At 33.6% G+C, this 27881-nt stretch overlaps 1 protein-coding gene and 1 pseudogene across 1 annotated transcript; both read left to right on the forward strand.

Annotated features, from left to right (window-relative positions):
- Positions 1-983: 983 nt before the first annotated feature.
- Positions 984-5535, forward strand: LOC149572494 (sugar transporter ERD6-like 6). Its single transcript, XM_089811464.1, has 18 exons — positions 984-1211; positions 1319-1381; positions 1472-1561; positions 1774-1833; positions 1950-2015; positions 2153-2218; positions 2330-2405; positions 2505-2569; positions 2694-2783; positions 3019-3099; positions 3238-3322; positions 3579-3625; positions 3712-3774; positions 3876-3935; positions 4149-4214; positions 4400-4459; positions 4605-4719; positions 5294-5535. Exons 1-18 carry the CDS (start codon positions 984-986, stop codon positions 5404-5406), a joined length of 1494 nt encoding a protein of 497 aa, XP_089667590.1. The 3' UTR covers positions 5407-5535.
- Positions 5536-26370: 20835 nt separating this feature from the next.
- LOC149572495 (uncharacterized) lies at positions 26371-27285 on the forward strand (annotated as a pseudogene).
- Positions 27286-27881: the final 596 nt, after the last annotated feature.

A 27881-nucleotide genomic window follows, 5' to 3' on the forward strand; every position in this document is an offset into this window, starting at 1 on the left:
TATTCCATCATCATGACACTTGGATATGACACCTCGTGGATTCTCCTTTGACACTTGGCTGAGATTTTTCCTAATCAAATATTCTTATCTCTTACACATGTCCCTATTTGGCTTATTCGTCATAGATTCTTGGCTTTAAGTGGGTTGAGGAATCTTATGACGGGTCATAGATTCTCTTCCAAATTTGACTCTCGTGTGTCATAGAATCTTACTTTTGGCATATTCTGTCATATGCGTCATAGGAATTATTATTACCTCTTACGCATGCCCTATTTGGCTTATTCGTCATAGATTCTTGGCTTTAAGTGGGTTGAGGAATCTTATGATGCGTCATAGATTCTCTTCCACATTTAGCCAAATTTGACTCTCATGTGTCATAGAATCTTACATTTGGCATATTCTGTCATATGCATCATAGGAATCTCTTGCCACATTGCATGTGTGTGGGTGACAAATCCAATGCTCTCACCCTACATGAAAATTATAAAATGAGCACTCTTTCTCTCATTTTGGGTCCTTGAATCCTGGAATGTTGAAATCTTGTGTCCTGGAATCTAGAATGCTTAAGTTTTGAAAATCCAAATTGTTGAATCTTTGAGTCTCTACTTCTTTGCATGTTGCATGTTGCTATCCTTGCTATCACCAAAAAGACTGATCTGTTAGTGTCTGATACAACCACTAAACTTATAGAGGGGTGTGTTGAACATTTTTCCAACAATATCCCCTCAGCGTTACTTGAGCATTACCTGACATTTTGAGGATTCGAACTTGGACCACTTGTTAGAGTGGAGTTGCCATTGCACCAAAAGACCGATCTGTCAGTGCCCAATAGAACTACTCAACTTATGGTACATAAGAGGTAGTTAAGCCCTTGTCACGGGTCCTGAGGGGAGCGTTGAATATTTTGCCAGCAGGATTTTGGCTGTGCAGGCCTGTAAGTTTGCAGAAAATTTGGTCACTACGGATTTTACCCTATAAAAACAATGGAGTACATGGATGATTTGGAAAAGGGAAGCATGGGTGGCAATGGAGATATTAAAAAGGCTCTCTTAGAGAAAGGAAGCACACGTCTAACCATATCCAAATGTGGTTGTCATGGCGGTAAAGATGCTAGAAAGGCAGATAATGTTGAAATCTTCTGTGGAAGTGCTATAACTGCAATATTATGTACATTAATAGTTGCCCTGGGGCCTGTACAGTTTGGTTTCTGTGTAAGTTATAGTTTCTTATTTGAATAGATTGATTTTTAATCCATGCATCCATTACAAGAGTCGACCTGAATAAAAAAAGGAAGTTTCTGATAGCAACGTTCTTGCAGATTGGATACTCTTCGCCCACACAAAGTGGGATCATCAATGATCTTGGGTTAACTGTTTCCCAGGTACTATTATTTGATGAATGCATTTTTGCAATAGGATAGAATATAGTTTATGTGGTAGATCCTAATATAGAGTCTTGTTGTTTCTGTTAGTTCTCCTTATTTGGATCTTTAACTAATGTTGGAGCCATGGTGGGTGCAATAATTAGTGGACAAGTTGCTGATTATATTGGACAGAAAGGGGTAAGTGCCTTCAATGTTTTTCTTTCTTTACTAAAATAAATTTATATGTTAGACCTAATATGCTACCGCTAAAGGGATACACTGCAAGATTTTGTCTTGTACATCTAGTAGCAACGATGGTCATATAAATTCTTTTTTGTACCCAGTCTTTAAAGATGAGTGCAATTAACACACATTTAGATTTGCATAAACTCTTCTTTGTTTGCGTGTAGGCATTACTAGTAGCTTCCATTCCCAACATTCTTGGGTGGCTTGCTATTTCTTTTGCCAAGGCAAGCTAATTTTCCTTTGATAAAATGATAGCTAAATGAATAAGAAGTTTGATAGTGATTTTCCTTTGGAGCATAAGGAAATTCCTCTTTTTGATGTCATCACCCTATGGTTACAGGATTCTTCATTTTTGTACTTGGGAAGAGTGCTCACAGGCTTTGGAGTGGGAGTCATCTCATTCACTGTAAGTCAATTTTTTTTCACAATCTAGAACAAGCCTATTGTTGTCATTTTTAAGCCATAAATTATTACACTTAATAAATTAAAGAGCATACAGGCACGTGGACAGCTATGAATCTAACCATATCATGGGTCTTTTAGGTACCAGTATACATATCTGAGATTGCACCAAAGCATTTGCGAGGAGGTCTTGGGGCAATAAATCAGGTCTGTTTTGTAAACTCAAAATTCTTTTGTATATTAATCATGATAATAGTCCTAATATAAAGTGTAATTTGATACAGTTTTGAATCTTATACTTAATTGATTTTTCAACAGCTTTCTGTGACAATTGGTATTATGCTGGCATATCTATTTGGACTGTTCCTTTCATGGCGTCCTCTTGCAGTTGCAGGTACCTTTTATTATGCTTTTGCTAGGTGAATTTAAAAAAATAAATTAGATTTTTAACTTTTATGAAAGAAATCATAGGTTGACAACTTTAGCTGGACAGGTATGATCCCTTGTGCCCTTTTGGTATTCGGCCTCTTCTTCATACCAGAATCCCCAAGATGGCTGGTGAGCATATTTCACATACAGATACATTTTGAAATGATATTATTCAATTATCGCTAACAATTTTAAAATGACATGTACTATACAAAGAAACTTATTTGGCAAATTTATGATTACTTGAGTGCAGGCAAAAGTTGGTAATGATAGTTTTGAAGCTTCACTACAAGCACTCCGAGGATCTAATATTGATGTCTCCCTTGAAGCAATTGAAATCAAGGTGCTACAATTTCTCCAAGATGAACTGCATTTTTTGCCTGTTCCATTAATTGCATCATCAAACTTCTTACTGTGTTTTCAATATTCTACCAGTTTGAGGAGTCATCTGCTTTTGTATAGATTTTGCTTTTTTTTTAAGCTTTTCCTATCGTGAATGGGATTTAATTGTCTATTAGTTAACATAACCTCTATAATGGTAGAATCTTGTCTAACTAATGGAAATATTATGAGTCTAGAGTGTCATGGAGATGAATAGTCAGCAAAGTAGAATCAAATTCGATGAGATCTTTGAACGGAGATATGCCCTTCCTCTCACTGTGAGTTACATCTTAAGATTTCCCCATTTGGCCAATTTACACAAGTAGGTTTATCAGTCAACAACTACTTCATTCTTCCAAAATGGACACAACTCACAATTTTGTATGCTGATATTGTCTTGAAATGGGAGACTGCAGATTGGTATTGGGCTGCAACTTTTGCAGCAATTAAGTGGAGTTAATGGTATTATGTTTTACAGCATTTCCATTTTCAAATCTGTTGGTGAGTTCTAGCCTATAGGTATCTAAAGTTGAGGTTCTATATCATGTCTTTATTCATGTTCAATTTATCATATTATAAACTATGGAATCTATAGCATGCTTTGCAATAGCCTTTGGCAGCAGAGAATTATCTTAGAAATTTAAAGTCAACGAGATAAAAGGTTGTTGGAAGTGATTTTTAGTTCATAGTGTCTATGTTAATCTTATTTCTTAAACAAAGCACTGAGCTACGATTTGTGCTATCCACAAATTTGCAGGGATTTCATCTGCTAGTGCTGCATCACTTGGACTTGGTGCCATTCAGGTTTAATTATTGTCTTGAAGTCCTGCATGAATTTGTCTGTCATGATTTAGTCTCATGTTGCTTATGAATAAAGGATAATGTTACAGGTGCTCACAACTGGGCTTACTGTATGCCTAATGGACAAAGCTGGTCGACGTCTTCTCCTTATGGTGAGAAAAACCTTGCAGTTATCACGATTTTGTATTGTTTCATTTGGGAGCATAGATTCAATGGTGGAGAGAACTAACATGTTTTATTGTTTTGTCAATAGGTCTCATCAGGAGGGATGGCCATATGTCATTTTCTTGTTGGCCTCTCATTTTACTTGAAGGTAGTGTCACTAAAAGCCATATGTCGTTTCCTTCTTGGTCTCTCATCTTACTTGAATGCAGCGCCTCTAAAAAGCCTAATGGTTGATTTGAAGCTCTATGAAAAGCATGCCTTCACTTTCTACTGAACACTTATTTGGTGGTGTTATCTGGTGCCTGATGGTATGGAATTTCTTGGCTGTCCAAAGCTAACTTCTAGTTTGCTCTTATTGCAGAGCCATATGGAAGGAGCTTCTCAATATGAAATGTTCTTCAGTGTATTAGCTTTAACAAGTTTGCTGGTAAGTTGGGAATGAAAACTCAAATATGAATATAGAAATTGGAAATAATAGAACACTTGAGTAACATAGCTCTTAGGATTTTTAACACATACTAAAACTTCTATGCATTAACTAGACATTCTCTGTCACATCGTTCTCTTGTCATATTGATATATATCATTTGTTATTTGCTGATTTGATTACAGATTTTCATCGTTTCCTTCTCACTTGGTATGGGTGCCATCCCATGGATTATCATGTCTGAGGTAACACACTTGTAACATTGACTAGGTCACATTATTGCACCCTTTATAGAAACACCGGGAAGAATCTCTTGGTCCTTTAATCACTTAAAGTGATGCTACTAATAATCCGTTTCTCTATTATCTAACTCTTCCTGTGCTACTGTAGATACTTCCACTCAATGTCAAGGGTCTTGCTGGCAGTGTAGCAACCCTGGCACATTGGATGACATCATGGGTGGTGACAATGACTATCAATTTACTAATGCAATGGAGCTATGCTGGTGAGTTTTTAGCCTTAAGCTGTGCATCACTTAAGCATACCAAAATTGCCCACTAAATCATTGCCAAATGGAAGAGTTCCGCTATAACAAACATGATGGAATGTGCACCGCTTCTCTATATGGTATACACTTTTAGTAAAGCAATTAGACCAGACGACAATATTTGTGGTCTCTCCTAGATTCCTATATTGGTCCATTAAGCCTTCAGGGCATGCCATGTCCCCTGATACTGAATGTTGGAAGATTGGAACTAGGCGAGTTCTAAAATGTCTATTAGCCTTATCTGGCCTATTTGTGTGGGAAAAGTTTCAATCTTTAAACAAGTAAAAACATATCCTTGAAAGAGAGGTAGCATGTTCAAATCCAGCAGGGGTAGGGAATGTATGCCCCGTTTGTAGATCTAAAAACAGATTGCAGCAGGAATGTGGATGAAACACCTATATCCATTTGATAGATCTTGCGAACCATATTTAGTCTAGAGTAGGCTAGAAAACATATTGTCAAAAAATGAGTAAATAATTGCTCATTATGAACAGTTTTCTGAAGTTCCATTATTACCGTCTTATTGTTGCAGGGACATTCACGCTATATTCTATTGTGTGCACCTTCACACTGGCCTTTGTGGTATTGTGTGTTCCGGAAACCAAAGGACGAACTCTGGAAGAGATCCAAGCATCCTTCAGATGAGCCGCTATGATGAATTCATCCCTTAGCAGATGACGAAGTGGGTTCAATTCAAGATGCACCATTGCATCGTCTGCGACTGCATATTACATTGTTGATTCTTTAACCGTGGGGGCAAAGTAATGATTTGTAATTGGGAGCAGTAATCTAATCCATCATTATTCCATTAAAAGGTTGCTTCCCAACCTCGAATTCTTTCATTGCAATTACTATTCACACGTGTATTCGGAATAAAGTTTTCTTTCTTCTTGTTCTGTTATGTAATGTATAATAACTGGTTTTGTACAGGGTTTCACATATGATTTACAATGCAATTCGATCAGCAAACTGACTAGATAATTACAAATATCCTTAAACAAGTAGAATGTAACAAACAAACATCTCAAAAAGAAAGATGAGGTTATAACTTTTTTGTGGGCTTAATGGGAAGGCACAAGCTGGTTCTCATTATGTTTTCATGTTTTCACAAGTTTTTACAATGGCAAGTTACAATGGTAAGGGATAAATTAGGAAGAAAATTTATGAAGTTTATGAGGAACATAGCCAATTTGAGTAACTCCTTGTGCAAGTTTATGATGAGCACTTCCAACTTTTTAATGCACTATAGCCATTAACTTGGTCATCTTATTATGTTTCCATGTTTCCATGAGGTGTCATTACAATGGCAAGGGATGAATTAAGAAAGAAATTTTATAAAGTTTGAGGTTAAATGTGCAAGTTTATGATGAGCACTTTTAACTTTTCAATGCACTATATCGAGTAACTTGGTCCTCTTGTCCTTGTATGCAACACATTTTAAAATAAAGTGTTGTTCAACACAGGCAAACTCTCTCTTCCCAAGCCTCTTTTGCATTCTTCCGTACATTTTGAAGTTAGTCACATTTGAGATTGAATTCATTGATATAATGTATATACTTCCAAACCAATTCCCCCAATTTTCTTGTAAATTTTATCCATAAAAAAGATATTTATTGTTTGTGGGACACATTGAAATGAATATTCTATTTACTCATCAACTTTATGTTGTGTTGCACCATGTACTTTTTTGGATTCTTTTTAGAAAACTTTTTAGATGCACCATAGCAAGTTCTTTGATAGGGGTAGCTCCCATTTCACTTAGCATTATATCAAATGGGATAGTGCTTTTGATTCTAAACTTGTTTATGATCATATGCTTTTGGATTCCCTTGATTTTCTTCCATTGTGAGTCTTAAGTGTTGATGGTCAATGACTCACACCCATAAAAACAATCAGTAGAACAATCCTAAATGCTTGCCTCTCAACACTTGTTTTGGAGAGCATAAAATGTCTTCCATCTTTCTAACTTTCTTTTCTTTCTGCAACCATTTCATCTTAGTTTTTTGTTGAAGTCAATCCTACGATATAAGGGTATTTTTTCAAAATAAAACTTATGTTGATACTGCTTTTAACAATTAGAGAAAATCAAGACTTTAGTCTTTTTGATATTGACCTATAGTAAAAATATTTTGCAAAAGTGCTCAAGGGAAAAAGAGAGTAGTTGTCCGCATAAAGCAACAACCTTATTAAATATTCTCTCAACTTGATACCCTCAGTATTTTGCAGGTTTAACCACTCTTCAAGTTTGTCAATGTATAAGCCAAACAAACATAGTAGGTGATAGTGGGCAACCTTGTTTGACCCCAATATCACTCATGAAACATTTTATAAGCCAAACAAACATAGTAGATGATAGTGGGCAACCTTGTTTGACCCCAATATCGCTCATGAAACATTTTATAAGCGAAACAAACATAGTAGGTAATAGTGGGCAACCTTGTTTGACCCCAATATTGCTCATGAAACATTTTAAAATGTCAATTAAAGTTTTGATTTTGAAATGTTAGCTAAATTTTTGAATTTAAAATGCTGACTCAAGTTCTGATTTTGAAATGTTAGCTAAAGTTTTGAATTAAAAATGCGGACTCAAGTTTTGATTTTGAAATGTGAACTGAAGTTTTGTATAGGGATCCTTAATTCTTCCATTTTGACCTAAAGCTTGTCCTTAGGGACAGTGTAGAGAGCCTTTCTAAAGTCAACAAAACAACAAAAATACCTCATCCTTTTTCTCCCACTCTTTTTGATAATGTGCCTTAAAGCAATACAATGATCAATTGTTGAGTGTTTTGGCCTAAAACTAGTTTGACTTTTTATACGTTTATGTTTTTCTTCAACCTATTTTCTATTACGTTGCCAAATAAGTTTATAAATTGAGGATTGATCATTCCTATAGTTGGAGGGGTTATTGACATCATCACTCTTAAAATAGGGCATTCCAGGCTGATGTCCAATCTTTAGGAAACCTATGTGGACTAATATTATTGAAGATATTCGTAATGTGGTCCTAGTTTCTTAATACCCATCTTCATCTCTTTCACGATGATTTTTTGTTCATGTTGTTGACCAAGGGTGGTGGGTCCACCTCACCTTCTTGTTCATACAACTTTCTAGCATAATCAAACCATTAAGTGGCTATAATATTGTTTTTAGTTTGTTTCCTTTTAGACTACAGTTCTTTCCGAAATAGTTTGGGTTATTTTTACTAAGGAAAATTAGTTCCTCTTTCCTTGTGACCATAAAATCTACTCATTTCATCTTTAGAATCTTCTTGTAAACTTTAATGTCAAGGTTTATTTAATTTGATTCTCATATATTCCTACCCATTTTAAATTCCTTATCTAACTATACTCCGTTTAAAGATTTTTGTTAATGCATAGCTATTAACATTGTGCACTTGCATGTCCTCCCCCCTTATAGAGTCTCATTGTAGCCCTAAAGATGTTTACCATTTTTTCAGTCAAAAGATTTTTTCCCTTATGAAAGTGATCGTTGAGGAAATTGAGATTTTGTCCCAAATAGCTTATCATTTGCCCACAACAAATTTATGTACAATAGTCTATGATCAGATTTGAGATATGATATGTGTTCCCCAATCACAACACCCTCAATTCTCTCATATCAATTATGAGAATAGGTTGCATAATATACCACACATTCACCATTGCAAGTATTGCAAGTGAACTTGTTTGAATTTCACCATCTAGATAAGACATTGCAAATTATTAAATCTTAATTGCCACATAGTGTTATCAAGTCTTACCTGATATGGTAAATATTATCAGGAGTATAAAAGAGTTGTCTATATTCTTTGTGAGGTATATGCATGATGGAAAATATATACCACTATAAGTAATCATTTATATTGAGGGTGATGTGACATAAACAACTCTAAGTGTGTTTGATATCAGCCATATAGCTATTTGAAGATAACAAAGCTATGGATAAAAATAGCAATGGATCCTCCTCAAGTGTAGGAGATAAAGAACAAGTTACTTGATGAGTAAATACGAATATGTAACACCCCGCTAGCAAACCCAAAAGAAATTAACCTAAAATTTCACTAAGTTTTCCAAACAATTTTTTTTGAAAGATAATAACATAACAACAACATATATAATATAGGGGAAGTAATAACATACACATAAACACATACCATAAAAAAAATTAAAATTCTTAAGGGTTCCATGACATTGAATCACATTTAAGTTTAATTAAAATTAAATCTAACACATAACCAAAATCCACATCATAGAATTATTACAAGCACAGATCTATTTAAGCAATATACAATTATATAAGATGTCACTTGGCAATAGTTAGAAATGTTTAATCATCTAATGTACAAGTCACATGGTATGATAAGCTCAAAGAATATACATCATCAATAATATACAACATCTCATAAGATCTTTGATAATCAAGTACAACATCTCACAAGATCTTTGATAATCAAGTACAATATAAAAGAGAATAATCATCCAATAGAAATAGAAGGTTAAAAAGAAAGGATTAATTGCATAGATACATCTAGCAATGGAATCCAACGGTCGGATCTCAAAGGTATAAGAAATATGCACTACCACCTGACCTCATGGAACCTAAATGGCCCACTCCCACTGCACTAAGGAGATAAACTCAAGTCCCATATGGATATCAAAACACAAGTCATAACCAACATCTAGGTCAAGGAAACACTTGAAAGAAAACTATCTCAAAGGGTACCAAGGCACAAGTATCAACTAATCGCAGAGGCAACAATGACATGTAGGAAATCTACTATGCAAGTGGGCAAGTGTCATCACATGAGCCAACTATAAGGTTACCCTCCCAACCACTATGGACTCCGACCCCTTAGTGTCTCTATGCAACATCAATATCCTTTCGTACAAACAAGACATACTAACAAGTCAACTCTAAGGTTACCTTGATAGTCCCTTCGGACTTTAGACCCCTAGTGACTTTATGTGGCACCTTATCTTATTAATTTATTTCAACCCATTTAATGAAATGTTATCACTTATTATAATAAGCTACAATGGGTTACCCAGGAAACCTCTCTGGGCTTCGGCCTCCATTGCAAGCCACTTTCCAACATGACATATATATAACCTACCCTAAGCTCAACAAAAGTAGAAGGTATTATAAGACCAAAAACCACACATCAATTCTTAAACAAGCAAATGGAAAGTACTAAAATATAACTGATCTTAATTATAGATTCCACCAATACGATCATCCTAATAGGACTAATCCAAACTCAACTACACATAAACCAAATCTACATCATAACATGACATCACCAAGAACAAATCACATAATCACCTCAGTCCTATACAAGAAACTAGGAAGCAATCCAAAGATAACTAATCGAAGACTCAAAAGGTTATACTAGAAAAGTCACACCATTCACTTTAGTTCTACACAAGAGATATTGGAAAGCAATAATAGTCATCTGAACAAATTTCTCATAGAACATGCATGACACATTACCATGGGCATGTATAAAAGATCGTAACAAAAAATAAGCCATAATATCATCACAAACTAAAACCCCCAAGCCTCTCGTAATACAACCTGACTAGTCAAAGATAAGTCAACCCCAAAACCAAACATTAGTAAATCACACATCGCATACGGTACATACAATGTAACTTTCTTGATACATTCGGTTTTGAAAACACAAAGGTTTAATTTTCACTATGGTTTTTAGCTTTCATTTTCATTTCCAAATATCATAGTTCATAATGTTTTCAGTCTCAATCAGGGTTTTAGTTTCCATTTCTCTAGTTGCCAGATTCACTAAGGTTTCTAAGTTCACTAGAATCCTAGACAATTCAATAATTCATATAAAGTTGTTTAAACATTGTTTCATAGTTCAATTCATTATCAAAACATAAGAGTTTAGTAAACATACACATTACAATTTTTGCCTTCTCAAAGTATGATAACTACTAAGGTTTTCAAATCATAAAATTTCCCTAGTGTTACAAATCATTTTCATATAAAATTGTACCATTAAGTTTCATAATCCATTTAGTTTTGAAAACATAATAGTTCACTAAAGGTTTTTAGGTTTCCATGTTTCGTACTCTATTTAAAAATGTATCCCTTAAATTCATCATGTTCATTTAGATAAATCAACATTAGGTTTAAAACAATTAGTTTAAATTAAACCCAATTGATGTAACTCTGAAACCTCATTTCCAATCCACTTGAAATTATCATCTAAATTTTTTTTTTTATCATTCTAAAATATATATTAATAAAAATAGAAATTAATATTAGTTATTAATATAAAAACTACAACTATTAATAAATAATTTTAAATTTATTAATAATCATAATTAATAATAATAATATAATATTTAACTAAACTATACAATAATAAATTAAATAATTTTAATAATTTTAAATTAAAACAAATTAAATTTAAATATAATTATAATTTTAAAATTTGAAAACCATTAAAAAAATGCAATAAAAAAAAAAAAAGCATTGTAGGCCCGTGCGACTGAGAGTAAACTTGTCGCAGCAACAATGCTATGTATTGCAGTAGTACATGTTGTGCAACAACAATAACTAGATCGCCCCTCGGTAAAACATAGGGAGGAGAGAAAGGGGCGTAGGGAGTGGTGGCCCGCACCTGCCTAAAAATAATTTTTTTTTAAAATAAAAACCACAAAATGCAATGCCCCTCTCAGTTAAATTTGGATTCCTCCTTTTTTAATATTTAATAATGTAATTATATAGCAATTACAAATTACTATGTAATTACATTTGTTTTTTTTTTTTTTCATAAATTCTCCAACATAACCCTAGTATAGAAACCTAGATCAAACAACCAAAAAACTTTTTTAAAAAATGATTTTCTTTTCAAAATCCACAACCTGATTTAACAATTCAAAACAACCCTTCAAATCCATTCAATAAGGGTTTCAAAACTAAATTCATTCACCGATTGTTTTCAAGAAATGAAGAGCAAAAATTTCAATACAAGGGTTTCAATTTTCTAATTTACATATAGATGATTTCACAATGAAGGACAATAATATCACGAACAAGGGTTTCAAGATCAGTTCATAAATAGAGGTTTCTCAAATGAGGAATGATAAAATCGCATTCAAGGGTTTCAAATTCAATTCAATTTTGAAAATAGGTTCGCAAACATGGAGAAGGCAAAGAAATCAAGAATGAGCAACTACTGCACATACCCACAAGATCCTACCTAAATCTGATGCTAAAACAACAAACACACAAAACACGCAAGAATTTCCTTCCTTTCCAAAACCCTCTTCTTAGAAATTGGCTCCTCCAAACTTGTGTATGTAGAAATGAACTCCAATTTCCTAATAAAGAGTATTTCCCACAAATCAGGGCTTTGGTTGTGCAATCATATGAAAAGCCTTTATCCTTTATTATTTTAATTTCATGCACAAGCTTTATGCAATTTAATTAAAATAAACTTTATTAAATTAATGTTTTATCTCTCTTATTAAATCATGAGATGTTTTAAGTAATATATTTATTAATTTAACTGATAATATTATTTATTGTTTATTATTTAAATAAAACTCTTAAATAATAATTATTAAATTAAATAAATATAAATACGCCAAAATTAGAACTTTAATAAATTATTTAAATTTAATTCTTTTATTTAATTAATTTCTTGATTAATTAAATATTGAATTTTCTTTATAAAAATTCCATTAAATTAAATCATTAAATTATCTTTTAACTTGATTTGATTATAACTGAAAAAATCACACCAGACTCACAAAACTAAATACGAAAACTCAACTGAAACAAAGAACATAATCAAACTTCAAGGTCAAAATCACGAATTCACGTCACTTGATAAATTCAAATGGGTAAAAACTCAGATACTTGTCCTACTTTCTAGGACAATTGGCTTAGGTTAGGATATGGACTCAAGAGTTATCTCCCCACTTATACCATTGAGATACTACAATAGGGTAGGCTCATCCTGGCAATTTAGGGAAGTTGGTACCCAGTACCTGCAATCTGCATTAAATCCACACATGTACATACTCATATATTATAAACTAACTAGGTAATAGCAGAGAGTGGTACATTGCGTAGATCTTGACTAGCAGATGATTACGACTCCGTCCCTCAACCACATTAGGAACATCAATCATAAAGTAAAACATACATGTACACCATACACATGCAAGTATGGGGTAAGTAACCATAGAAACCACATATAAATAATCCATCCAACTATCATCATGCAATAATCAAAATCAATGTATGAACATGCATATATCATCATAGAAATAATCATGAACACATGAAATGACCAAGTAACTCATCACATAAATCAAATGAGCATGAAATAAAATTTAATCAAATTCGGTAGCCAAGTACCGATGATCATAAAACATAATCATAAAATAGGCCTAATAGAATTCGACAATCCAACAGGAAAAGTCTACTAGGGTTAGGCATTATATCCACTCCTCCTAGACTTAGGTTTACTCTTGGAAGCCTACAAGAAAGATAAAACTAAACTACGAATAGGCATTATAGAATAAATAGTTTATTTTCTAGAGATTTATTTGGATTGACTAATAATATGATTAATAGGAGACTAGAGGTAGTTGAAATGCATCAAGGATACTAGATGGTGTATATGGGAACATAAGGCTGTATTGTATCAGTCTAGTTTAAAGATGGAGATAAAATAGTTAAAAGTTATACTAGTAAAATTTACATACCCACTATTTTAATAGAGTTTTAGGATCAAACTATTAATAAGGGAGGTTTGGTTGCCACACTTCCAACTATAAGCATTAATTAATAATGATAGCTTAGAGGATGCAGGAGTATTGAAAGTTCGAGATCAATTTGACATTAACAAAAAATATTTTATTTTGTATTTATCTATTTTGTTTATATATTTATTATTTATAGTAGCTTTTGTAGGTTCAATGTATCTTGTGGTGTAATATTTGGCCATGAAGGTGGCCACCCAAGATGCAAAACATAAAAATGGCAGAGAGTAAATATGACAAGAATAAACTACATTCTTGCCACTTTAATGTAATAGATTAATTAACTTCCTTCACTTCAATGAATCTATTGAAATGATATTACAAAGGAGGCCTTATGATTAAATAAACCAAGGTGAGAACATAGGAGTTCATAAGATTATGAAAAGTAATGATAGTATATTTCAGCAATCCATTACAATGTAAATGATATGCTTTTGGAATCATATTGTACACAACTCTTTTGCATCAAGTGTAAAACTATTTTGTACACAATTTGATTCCATAAAGCATATCATTTATATTATGACATGTGTCTTAATCACTTATCATCTACATAAGATGAAATAAAGAAGGTTTCAAATATCCATTAGAGGGGGTCACTCTCCAAAGTGGAATGATGTTTGTGCCACACATCTAGTAAAGGTGGATCATGATCAAAGGTGGAAAGGTGTTTGTGCGACACAATAAAAAAAAAGGGTTAAAATTGGATAAATTGATAAGCCCATTAAAGATGGAAGTGACACTTTAGGTGGAAAACTTACCACCATCAAAAGTGAGAAATTTCATATGTGGTCTCCAAGTAAAATTAAGTAATATGAATGTCTAGAACCTAGGTGAATGCCTTAGTATGGACATCAAATAAAAACATCAACATGTGATTATCATTGAAAAATATAGATTCCAATTCATTCACTAACCCATTAGAGTTTTATTCTAATTTTTGTTTCTAGTTTATGGTGATTAATTGATAATTACAGCAATAGTTGGTTATATTATAGTCTTTTTGGTCCTTGAAAGGAAGTAAGCATTTGAAATATCCTTCCTATATCAATATATGAGAAGAAGTGGAAAAAATGGATATATAATTACCACATAGTTATAAGAAAATAAACTTGATAGTAATATAATACGTTACAACAATTTGATTTGACAAACATTTCAATTGAACGGTACTCCATACAATGCTTAAATTGATCATCATGTTATTTGTTAACATAATAAACTAATTGCCTACTATAAGATATTAATTTAATAGGGCATTATCTTGTTTACTACTAAATTTTCACCTAATAGAGTCCCACCTGAAAGATTATACATTCATGGAAGAAGTTCAAAATACCACATAATATCTTAGAACTAACAATTATAAGGATGGGCTAGAAATTGAGATCCTAAGACAACGAGAAGAATTTTAGGTATAAAAATAACATCGCCTATCCAAATAAACTAAAATTTGAATTAATAATCATTGAACTTGGCATGCTTATCATGACGAGCCTTTTACGATATCTACTCTTGACCACCCGACCCTCTCTAGTAATAGACTTGAAAACTCAAATCAAATGTCAAATAAACCCATTTAAAGGTTGAATGATTTCCTATTTCCATCTCCACTTCAAAATGCTTAGTAATTTAGATCACAGGAGCCCTTAGTGTAAATCTAGAAACACATCCCACTTACACTAAGTTGTGTGATCTTATTCCAACATCTAAAATATTTTTCCTTTGACCACACCTAAAAATTTAACTACTTGTAAATTAAGGCAACTTGATCTCTTCTCCATGAAAAAAAACAACAATATCAACATCAGTGTTAGGTTCCAAGCCCAAAGCCAAGAAGTACGAGACAAAGAAAGTGGTAGACAAAAATGAGGTAAACCCAAATCATTTATGGCGTGGAAATCTAACTAAAATTTATATTCCCAAGGTGGTGAAAATCATGGTGAGTTTTTCTTGGTGGTAGTTATTTTCCTCAACAAATATCCCAAGAAAACTTATGGAAAAGATGTTTGGTGTGCAACAGTGTTTAGTTCCTTGATGGTTCTCATACAAAAGTGTTTGTAAAGAAGTTAGGCTAACATATCAACTTCCTATAATAATCTCGAGATAGAGCTTAAGAAAAACTCTTTAAATATTTACAAGAGTTATAGAAATTTAAAATAAATAAACATAAATACCACAATATAGTGATTTATGCAGTGAAACCAATTTCACAAAAAGTCCCACACTTCAAAAACTATCCAATATATTATTTTAAAATAAATAAGACAATAAAATATAGTTTTAGAGAAAACTTCTCACAAGAGTATCAACACTTAGAGATGTTGGGATAACTCTAAGATATAGTACTCTTATACTCAACTTCCATTACATACATCTGATATATAAGAGATATAATGCATGAAACCATCTGTAGGACTAGAAAAATGAGTTAAATGCATAACATACTATGAGCAAATCACAAACTCAATCAACATATATTAGCACCTACTAGTCTACCATGAAAGCCAAACTAAACAAAAGAAAGCAAACATAATCAAAAACTCCCTTTTCTATTTGTAGCTCCCATGTTCGTCGTTCTTCTCCAAATGATTGTAGCTCCAATTTTCCTATAGTGCACACAAGATTGAAGCCAAAAGCTATGATGTGGATAATGCCATGAGAATACTTGAAGTATGATTTTATGTGAGAGAGAGAGAATGCTAAATGAAAATTAGTAGACACTCAAAAACTCAAAGATTCAAGGACTCAAGACTTAAGCATTCTAGCTTTTAAGGACCCAAAATGAGAGAAAGAGTGTTCATTTTATAATTTTCATGTAGGGTGAGAGCATTGGATTTGTCACCTACAGACATGCAATGTGGCAAGAGATTCCTATGACGCATATGACAAAATATGCCAAATGTAAGATTCTATGACACATGAGAGTCAAATTTGGCTAAATGTGGAAGAGAATCTATGACACGTCATAAGATTCCTCAACCCACTTAAAGCCAAGAATCTATGATGAATAAGCAAAATAGGGACATGCATAAGAGGTAATAATAATTTCTATGACGCATATGACAGAATATGCCAAAAGTAAGATTCTATGACACACGAGAGTCAAATTTGGAAGAGAATCTATGACGCATCATACGATTCCTCAACCCACGTAAAGCCAAGAATCTATGACGAATAAGCCAAATAATGACATGCATAAGAGGTAAGAATATTTGATTATGAAAAATCTCAGCCAAGTGTCAAAGGAGAACCCACGAGGTGTCACATCCAAGTGTCATGATGATGAAATATTTTATGGAATATTTGAATTAAAAATCCTTTTACTCCACAAAATAAGAATTAGTAGAGAATGGAATTAATGATAGAAAATGGAACTTAGGAAATTGTAAATTTCCATGGTTTGCAGATAATGAATCAATTAATTAATAAAATTAATTAATTGAGCATGATAATCAGGAAGAATAATTAGTGAGAATAATATAATTAAATTATGGGTTATTTAATCCTATAGAGAAAATTAGTAGATGATTGGCCAAATTGATTAAATGAATGCGACCGTATCCTTTGATGAAAATGTGACGATGATGGATATCGAATAAGATGATGAAAAGGTAGACCAAAGCCATGGTCAAATTAATTGATAGATCAAAATTGATAACATGCCAAGGATACATGACATGAATTAATTGATATGTAACATTTAACCGACATTGTAAATGCTATAGGATTGAAATTGATTGATAAGGTTTGATCATAATAAAGCTAACAGACACTGTCAATATTATTAAAATAGTTGATGATGCCATGATCTGACATTGAAAGCCTCAAAAATCTCAAAGATTGAATGACATGAATGATATTTTGACCTAGCATTGAGAGCCATGACAGTACTAAGGTCAGATTGATAAGATTGATAAGTTGATAGGTTTCCAAGGCACTGAAAGCCACAGCAATGCCTAGGAGTGGATAAATGATGATTGATTTGAGATGTTCGATATGTTTTGGGTTGATTAGGCCTGATTTTGAGTGATTTTGGGTTGATTTGGGGTGATTTCAAGTTGATTTGGGGTGATTCCGAGTTGATTTGATATGATTCTGAGTTGATTTGATATGATTCTGAGTTGATATGAAATTGATACGAAAGGGGATACAAATGACATAATATGGTCAATCTAGCCAAAGGATTGAAGTTAGTAGAATGAGAAAATGGGATGAATTAGTATGAAGAGGTGATGAGGTCGTAGATGCAAACCATTTTTGAGTGTCTACACCGTCCAAAAAAGTTGTGCCTAATTTATCTCCCATCCAAGATGCCCTATAATTTTTCAAAACATACACCAACATATGTAACTTCCTTTTAAAACTCATTTAAATGTGTCCAACACATCTTTTATGTTTCTAATACTAGAAGACCTAATCACTAGATGTCATAAGTTTTGATCCACGTGTCCATGACAAATCATTTGAAGCACCACAAAGCTCTTGAAGTGCTCTATCAAGATTCAACCCAACTAATCATCATTTAGGTGATGATTCACTTTACCATACATATATTCAAATTGAATGGGAATCAATGATAGGCTTATTGTGTCAAGAACATTTAATCAAATTAGTCAATTATTATAAAATAATTAAAATAAAGTTGTAGATAGATAATAAAAGAATGGATAGAACATAGCTAAATAGTAGAAAACTTTTGATGACATAATATCTTAAGGGTTTCATAAATAATTTAATTAAGCCTCTATCATTATATCAGAAATTTAGGAATGTGTCATTGAAATCTTGCAAATGAACATTATGATCTTCTTTTCTATAGTAAAATTCAAATCTTAATGCCATGAAGTCAATGGGAAGTTGGATAAATAACCATTTCAAATGAGATGTGTATAATTTGGAGGATTGTATATAATATCTACCCATCCACATATTCTAAAGTTGATCAAATTCCTTTGACGGTGTATCCAAGATAGAGATCAGAATATTTGTGTTGTGTAGAGTGTGGAAAATAATGGATGAAATATAAAGGGGGTGAGTTGTAATACATAATGAGATTATGGTAGAAAAAGAAACCATGTTGGCATCATACAATAATTAAGCAGTCTTAAGATGAGAAGGAATAGCGGTATGAGAAACATAGGTGTATGAAATGGTTCTAGTAGGTATATGCCTATGAGTAGGTGTTGGAGGATGAGAGGTAAGTAGAATAATAGTGGATAATAGTGTTTGGGTAATTTTGGGAGAGGATAATCTTTGGTAAAATTCATAAGAATGCCATCATTATGTAGAATATATGTGCTATCAAGAGCACCCAACAATTCTATTTAAGAGCATTCACTCATTCATTTGAAATCATACATGTTTCATCAACGAATGATAAGGTTATAAAAATAATAATTATATAAGTTACATGAACATGCATCACCCTAAGGCCACTACAAATTTGATTGGCTTTGATCTTTGTTCTAAAGTTATTAAATAAGTCAAACTAGGGATTTTCTAAGAACATAACTCTTATGGTTCAATAGATTTTTTCAAAGGTGTTTGTAAACAACAAAATTTAGAAGCTCAAGGAAAGTCAACACCACTAATCATATTTATATTAGTTCCACTCCAATGTCTTAAAACTCAATTTCACACATTAGGCTAAATTTGCCACTTCTAAAGATTAATTCTACATCTGCATATGTAAAGCAAAGAAGAGTCCAATTAATTGATGAATCATAAGACATTGTTTTCATTATCCAAAAAATCCAAGATTACATGGTTAATTAGTTTCATGTGTGATCAACAAAACTTTCATTTTTCTAAGTTGATTTTTTATGTAATTGACTACATTATTTAAATAATCTAGATGCCTAATGTAAATCGTTTATATTTCCTATACTAGTGAACTCAAATTTTTTATATGACCTAATGTTTTGGCCTTGAAAATTCATCCTCTCTTCACTGGGGCTTTCAAAATCTATTTTTTTGAGATTTAGTCAAAATTTAAATTGTAAAAGCTTAAGACTCAAATCAACATTTTCAAATATGAATCTGGTCAAAGTTTTGAGCAAGATTGGGATCATTCTGAAAGAATGGATGATAATAATATTGGGATGCGGTGATGTTGTGAGCCCAACTCTCATAGACTAATAACCATATTAAAGGCACACTAATCAAAATATAAGAAATATGTCCAAGCTATTGACATCAATTGGTTAAAACATTAAATTATCCCCGTGAGACCCAAGTTCACTTCTAAAAGGGACGACTTATATGGAATTTTAAGTTCAACTCATGTGTTATTCTCATTGCAGATTCATGTTGGACCATTAATGCCAAAAAGATAGAGAAGAGAAGAACAAATGATATTTCCCAGTAGACATAGTTACCAAGCCATGCTATTGTGCTTGAGCAAAGGAGAAGAAATAAGTATAAGTATGATAGTAATAACCAAGCTCAATATACATTGAGCAATCCAATACTCGCTGAGAAGAGACATCACCAGGAAGATCAAGCTTAACCAAGCAGGAAGGTCACTGAGTGACAACAAAGTTATAAAGCCTTACAAAGGATACATAAATCTTTAAAATGACACAAGATCTTAAGAACAACAATCTCACTAAGCAAAAAACTACATTTACAAAGATCAAGAAAATGACTCGATAAGATTTATTGGTAAATGTGATTTGATTGTTTATGATTCCAACATAGAATGGAAGCCAATGAACTAAAAGGAAAGAAAATAATGGAACAACGGTGACTCTAGATCATTGATTTAGATCAAGTGTGATTTCTAGAACATTCCTAAACCCTAATGTGGTCAAGGATCATAGGAGGAAAAAGATACATATTTACAGACCTATAGGGAACAATTTATAGATTGATGTTGGTGTTATTCCTGCTAAAATATTGTTGTTGTTGAAGATGTTTTCTATTAGAGGGTTATACTAGAAGTTCAAGGAGGAAGTTCTAATACAAACCAAAGATTCAAGTAGCATAAGGAAGGATTTGAAACATCCTTCATAGGAGGTGAATAGTTGAGAAGAAGAGTGATTTGATCAAGCAAAGTAAGTTGCAATTATATAGATCATTTTCATTGCTATTTTCTAATCAATTTAATAGTAAGATCTTTTCACAAGGTAGACCTAAAAATATTATTGTAAATATCTTAATAGAGTACACACTCAGTATAGTGTTGTAAAATCTTTGCAAAAGGTAGATCTTTATAGATTTGATTGTATTACTCCTACTAGAGTAAGTCACTAGAAGTGATACCCCATTGTAGCCTTAATAAGGCAACCTCTTACTGCAGTAGTGATGGATTTGTGGGTACCATCCCCACAATAGTTTTCCCTCTAACTACCTTGGGTTTCTACGTGACCAAATCACCTTTTTATGTTTCATGTTGTTGATTTATGTTTACATGCATATGTCAAGATATATTAGCTATATTTACTTTCATATAAATATTGAAGTAATGTATGTGTATGTTTACGAAGTGGATAAAAATACAAAGGGGTAATCAAATTTGAAAAGGCATAAAATTTTTAGAGGATATTGATTTACACCTCTCCCGCTCCTCTTAGCATCCTTCCTTTCCTAATTAATCCAACATTTTGGTCTTCCGTAATTGGCTTCTAGTGTGACAATGGTTTCTAATTAAGTGGATTTCTAAGTTGTGACCATTGGTCTCCATAAGTGATTTCTAGTTTGGTTTCCCTTAAAGAAAATAGTATCGATCTCATTGTTGTACTCATAAGTGCTTGTATTGGTCTCATATTGATGCTTAAATGGTCCAAGCTATTTAGAATGATGGTTTAATGACATCCACATTACTGGTAATGGAGATAAATAAGGCTTCAATCATGAGATGTTTGTTTCTAAGTAGATTATTTTCCTTGCAGTCCAATTACTTATTGTTCAACTTTTGTGGATGATTGTTTCTCCTACTAGTCTATGTAATGCATTACTAGTTGATCTTGATAGCAGCTACAATCTATAGAATTATAGAACTCTATTCTACCAAAGTGTATCCTCTCCTAAACGTACCCAAATTGGTGGCCAACCTATAGAGACTAGCATTGAGCTTCTAATTCATTTACTCCACAAAATATAGAAAAACAATTATTATTCATTATTAAAAAAATACATAATCTTAATGCACAATATATATATATATATATATATATATATCCAATGCTCGATATGGCAAAGATCCTTAGAGGTAATTTATATTCTTTTCAATTAAATTTTATTTAATTAGTCAATAGGCTTTTAGTTGAAGGCTTGCCTTTGTACTTTTATGTCCAAAAACTTATCTTACATTATAAAACTACTCCACTAGAAACAAGTTTTCCCAAAGTGCCAAACCTCTTAAGAGCACTTGACAAATCTCCTTATGACAGAAATGCACTGGATTTGACATTTTGTTTTATATATTAACTAAATAAAAAATCAAAAAACTTGATTCTATGCATTTTTAATTAATTAATAAATAAAAATAAAACATCAAATCTGATACATATATTCTGCTAAATAGACATCGCCCTTTGCACACCCAGCTACCAGCCACCAGCTACCATGACACCTCAACATAACCATTCAAAACACTGCAAAGAACAAGAAAAATACATAGCCCTATTATGAAAATGGGCATGTAGGCCAGACACTACCTCCTCCTATCGCTTGTCCTTGAATCCCCATTTCGCCAGCATCTCTTCAAGGGTCTCGCTCAGCATAACCCCACCCACAATCTCGGTCCCAAACTTGGGCATGTGCTTCATCTTCGTGGGTCTCGAGAAAAAAATTCACTTCCAATTTTATTGCAAGCTGCACCTCCTATGTGCTCTCAACAAACTAGATCGCTCACTAGTTGTGGCCAAAAATGCAAAAACCATCCAGTTCAAAAGCTCCGATGCCTCTAGATAGTTCTACAACACACCACCCAGAATCATGAAGATAGTGTACATTATGTGAGAAAATATTAAAAAAAAATTCAATCACAAAAAACAACCTAACCCTAAGATTTGCTCGGGAACAACTATTATTGAGTGATAAATTTTGCTCGGTAACCAAAAAAAAAGGTAGCAGGAGAGGTTATCGAGTGAACTCGGTAAACACACAACTTAGTAACCAAAGGATATCGAGTGAGCTCGGTAAATGAAGAGCTCACAACTTGGTAACCAAAGAGGGTGTGATTACCAAGTGAACTCGGTAGGCAAAGCGATTACCGAGTGAACTTGGTAGCCACAAGAGAGTGGAGCTCGGTAGATGAAGACACCGAGTGAACTCGGTAGACACTGTAGAGAGGAGCTTGGTAGATTAAGGCACTAATTGAACTCGGTAATGACTATAAAATTAAAACTCAAGCTAAAGAGCAAACCGAGTGACAAACTTCCAGGGTGAATGATTTCACCATTAAAACCAGAAACTCAAAGCTTGAAACTTCCAAATAAACTTTCCAAAATGCAATGAATAGAAGAAGGAAAATAATGGATTCAAGTATGCCTGCTTACTTTCTATTCAAATATAATTCAAACTATTAGAAATCTGGGAGCATTCGGCTTCAACCAGAAAACCCTAAAAATAACCCTAAAATTTTAAAACTTAAAAAACTTTAGGCTTCAAACTTTAAACATTAAACGTGTAGCTCTAATGGCTGCATACAAAAATGCCTGGAGCAATCACTGCTTCAATAGGAAAAATGAAAAAAAATAAGCTATAAACTTACAGAATGACACAAAGGAGCACGTGCTACTACAGGCATGAATAACACTTCCTCCTGTCTCTGCACCAATGGATCTACTAATCACTTTTCCTTCTTTCTTCTCTGCAATTTCTGATCTCTTTCTCTTTCTTAACTAACTGATCAAAATGAATGATAAAACATTCCTTTTGTCTTCAGAAAAATTATTTTCCCTCTCATTTTCGATTTCAAAATCTCACCTACCCGTAATAGATTTTTTGAACGTTCAGGGTGGTAGGTGGGCATTTGGCTCTAGGGAGAAACAACCAACCACAATTAATATTCCAACACTCCCCCTTTATCCCAAGCCAAACAAATAAGGATCACTACTGATCCAAATAAACTACACCAAGACACTCTCTTAGGTGTACAAAACTTTCAATGTCTAATGGCTTGGTAAAAATTTTTGCTAGCTATTGTTCAAACTTGCAATATTCAATTTTGATATCCCCATTATCCACCAACTCTCTGATAAAGTGATATCTGATCTCTATGTGTTTGCTTCTCCCATTGAAGACTGGATTCTTAGACAAAGCAATATATGAGATGTTGTCACAATAAATTGTGGTTCCATCTCCTTGCCTTTCATTCAAATCTGTCAAGATCCTCCTTAGCCAAATAGCTTGACATGCTGCTCCATTTTCTGCTATGTATTCAGCCTCTGCTTCACATCCATTTGAAATACCTTCCACTTGTGTTGAGCTGCAATTGCTATGACAACACGCACGATTTCCATTCTTGCAACAGGGGAATAGGTCTCATCATAATCTCTTCCATACTACTATTTTTAGCCCTTGACTACTAGCCTTGCCTTATGCCTATCAATATTGCCTTCAACATTGCATTTGGTCTTGTAGACCCATTTCACTCCAATCACTTGCTTCTTGGGAAGCAAATCAGTTAGCTCCCATGTCTCATTCCTTTCTATGGCATCTATTTCCTCATCCATGGCCTTACACCATTTCTTCTCCTTAATAGCTTCTTCAAAATATATTGGATCACTATGAGAAAATAATGCAAAATTAACACTCTCATCATAATATTCATACCTTTCATCTTGGTATATCTCCCTAAGACTCTTGGTCTTTCTTGGTAACAGGGAGGAGAGTGTGCGATTAGAATCTTTGCTACTATTGCTTGGCCCTGACACTTTGTCATGCCTAGAGGAGCTCGGTAATGACTGAGGTTGCTTGCCTTTCCTTCTATCTACTCCTTCTTCTTGATGTTCATCAGCATCCTCTTCACTCATGATTGGCACTTTACTTGAAGTGCTTGGTGATTCATCAATTGAACCATACCAAGACTGATTTGCAAGAAATTCCACATCTCTTGAAAGCATCATCTTGTTATTCAGTGGGTCATACAATTTGTATGCCTTTGATTCTGGACTGTACCCTGTGAAAATGCATTTCACACCTTTGTTATCAAATTTTTTCCTTTGCTCTTTATGCACATGTGCATATGCAACACATCCAAATACCCTTAAGTGTTAAACTGTCCATCTTCTTCGTGACCATGCTTCCATTGGAATTCTGTCACGAACTGCCTTTGTGGGACACCTATTGATTAGGTAAACTGTTGTTGCCACAGCCTCTCCCCAAAATTTAGTTGTGAGACCTTTCTCTTTCATCATGCTCCTTTCCATTTCAACAATGGTCCTATTCTTTCTTTCAGCCACTCCATTCTACTGTGGTGTATAGCTAGTTGTGAGCTCTTTCTTTATGCCATGTTTCCTGCAAAAATTTACAAAAGAATTGGAGGTATACTCCCCTCCTCTATCTGATCTGAGGACCTTGATGTAATGTCCACATTCTCTTTCAGCCTGGGCTTTAAATTCTACAAATTTATCAAATGCTTCAGATTTATTCTTTAAAAAATACACCCATGTCCTACGATTGAAATCATCTATGAGTACCATTTTCCATTTTCCATTTAATGAGTACCATTCATTATAATAAATTCATCCACCTAAATGCAGGGATAAAGCCAACCCATGAAAAGTGGGTGAATTCCTCGGTCGTTTCTGAGCTAGAATGGCTTAAATATCACACACTAAGTTTAATTCTCAGATCAAAAGTGTTAAATAGTCAAAGTTGACTTTTTTTCTGAAACTTAATTCTTCCCTTAGTGTGTAATATTTTAGCTAGACATCATCCTAACTCATAAGGGCCCGTTTGATGAGTGGAATAGGGATACGTATTCCAAAAATTTTGAATTCCTTGTTTGGATGCACCAAAATGAGATTGGAATACGAAGTAAAAATGGAATATGTATTCCATTTTTGGCCCAAAAATGAGGTTTTGCAATTCCACCAAAATAGGTATTATTGGAATATGTATTCCTATTCTATTTTAAAAAATTTTAGAAAACATAAATTTTTGGGTCCGCAAATTTTTATCAAATATTGGCTGAACCAAACAGAGAACAGGAATGCATTCTATTTCGAAATACATATTCCTATTCCGCTCACCAAACGAACCCTAAGTTTTTCGTTTTGCAATTTGATTTCCTTTGCATAATGTTTGTGAGATTTTGACATTGGTAGTGCTTTAAACTTGAGGATGTCAATTGCTTTGGTGTTTTCTCGACCCACAGTACACATAGTTTGCTTTAATCTGCAGTTGTGAATAATATTCCTGCACTAAGAGCTTTAATAGCCATCAACAATAATTAGTGATGAATCATGTTACATTTCTGTATACAACTTTGCAACATGTAACCTTTTGGTTCATAGAACAGGCGTCCATGGTGTATTATTCTACAACATTTCCTCACTCCCATGCCCATCTGTTCTACTCGTTAGGGCCTCTATATTTGCAACTAGAGGTAATCCAATCTGAGATTAATGTTAAACCTTAGACAAAGAAAATTCTGACCACAACCATGTTCCCAATTCCTATGCTCAATTAGGCACAAGGATTTACAGATGTCTGTTAGCAAAAAATAGTTTCAACTAAAATCTTCTTGGTAAATTCAAAAATTAATTAATTAGTTGTTGCTCTTTATGAGCTACTGTCAGGAAAATAACACAGCTACACTGCATGTGCAAACTAACATCTCTCTCATATTTAAATAACAGATGACAGGCGAATTAGCAACTTATTGATGGATAGATCACATTTCATGCACTCACGATACGGCACAAGTTCATTTTTGGGGGATTCCATTGACTTCAAGCTTGGCTATGGAAAAGGATGTTGGCCAAGGGTCAAGTCAGGTGACCAATCACCATTTGATGGACAAGTAATGGGAAGCTCCCTCTCTCGTTACAACACAGACAAGTTGCTTTTGTATCTACAGAGTTCCAATAAGGGTGTACCTGGCGGTGCTATTAATCAGGGCATTCCTCAGTACCTGCAAAGCACTGGGGGACATGTGAGTCAAGCTCTGACACTCTCATCATCTTCCTTCGGTGAAGATCTTGTAGGGTTAGGTGTAGCATCAGCTACTTTATCAGGAGTCTCTGACTCTGGGTGTGCTCTCTCTCTTCTGTCATCGAACTCCTGGACCTCAAGGGGGGCTCCAAGTTCAGCCTCATTTGATCACATTACCCCAAGGAGTGTTGTTGTTACAATGGATTAGCTTATACAAGAAACCACTCAGCCTCTCATGGTGCACCAGCAAGCAGCATAGCGCAACTTTGGTCTTGTCTCGCCAGACAAATTGCTAACTAATAGCTCCCAGTCCTCCACAAGTGGCTTTCTTGTAAGTTTAGATAAAGAGCACCAAGGAGAGCAACTAGGTGGTATTGGAAACTATGAAGGACACATGTTCGGGTTGTTGCAGGGAAATAATTTTAGAGGTTCCCATCCAAAAACTTCCCAAGATATTGAATGCACCATGGACTTGATGCACAGGACTTCACAGGCACAAATTAGTAATTCACATGGTCAAGCTATTATGATGCATCATGATGGTAGGCAGTTTACAGACTCATAGCTGTTGAGGTCATTTGAATCCTCTATTTATGACACTAACCAAATGCTTTAGCTTTCATTATGTTTATTGTATGGGCGTCATTGTTTCGCTTTCAAGAATCTTGAAGCTAAACTGTTTAAGCTTCATTATGGAACTGTTGAAGGCTTTTGGCTGTAAAAATAGATTTCGTTCAATTTTTATTATCAGGTTGTTTGTTATGCTAGTTATCATGTTTATTCATGTTTTGTCTTATAGCTTTCTTCATCTTTCCTTGCCAGTAGCTGAATTTTTTTTCTAGATTTGTAAAAATAGGTGCATGCTTATATTGGTCTATTAATTTTTAAGAGGCAATGCACTCATTACACTTTTAATCACCGCTTTTAAGATTGTACTGATTGAACACATGGCTATTTAGAAAGCTGACCGAAAATATGGTTGAAAAGAATAAAAATTTGAAATAACTCCTTTCCAACATCTCATTTCCTAATTAAAAAATATGCAGTACTGTTCATGAAATTGAAATTAATAGCTTTATGCTAACTGGAACTAAACACTAGATAAAACTGAAATTAGAATATTCATTACTAGCAAATGTTGTGCTCGGGGTATTAGAAGAGGCACATAAACAAAGGTAAACTCGGCATCCTAAAAAAAGAATCATATATATC

This window comes from Cupressus sempervirens, chromosome 2 (genome assembly GCF_028749045.1).
Source record: "Cupressus sempervirens isolate cs-2001-9-10 chromosome 2, ASM2874904v1, whole genome shotgun sequence".
Lineage (NCBI taxonomy): Eukaryota > Viridiplantae > Streptophyta > Pinopsida > Cupressales > Cupressaceae > Cupressus > Cupressus sempervirens.

What these genes read in the sequence shown, in the direction of transcription:
- LOC149572494 (XM_089811464.1), top strand. Translation starts at nt 984, where the DNA reads ATGGAGTACATGGATGATTTGGAAAAGGGAAGCATGGGTGGCAATGGA. An exon ending in GTCTTGGGGCAATAAATCAG is followed by an intron (nt 2,219 to 2,329) that starts GTCTGTTTTGTA and finishes ATTTTTCAACAG; the next exon opens with CTTTCTGTGACAATTGGTAT. An exon ending in AATGCAATGGAGCTATGCTG is followed by an intron (nt 4,720 to 5,293) that starts GTGAGTTTTTAG and finishes TTATTGTTGCAG; the next exon opens with GGACATTCACGCTATATTCT.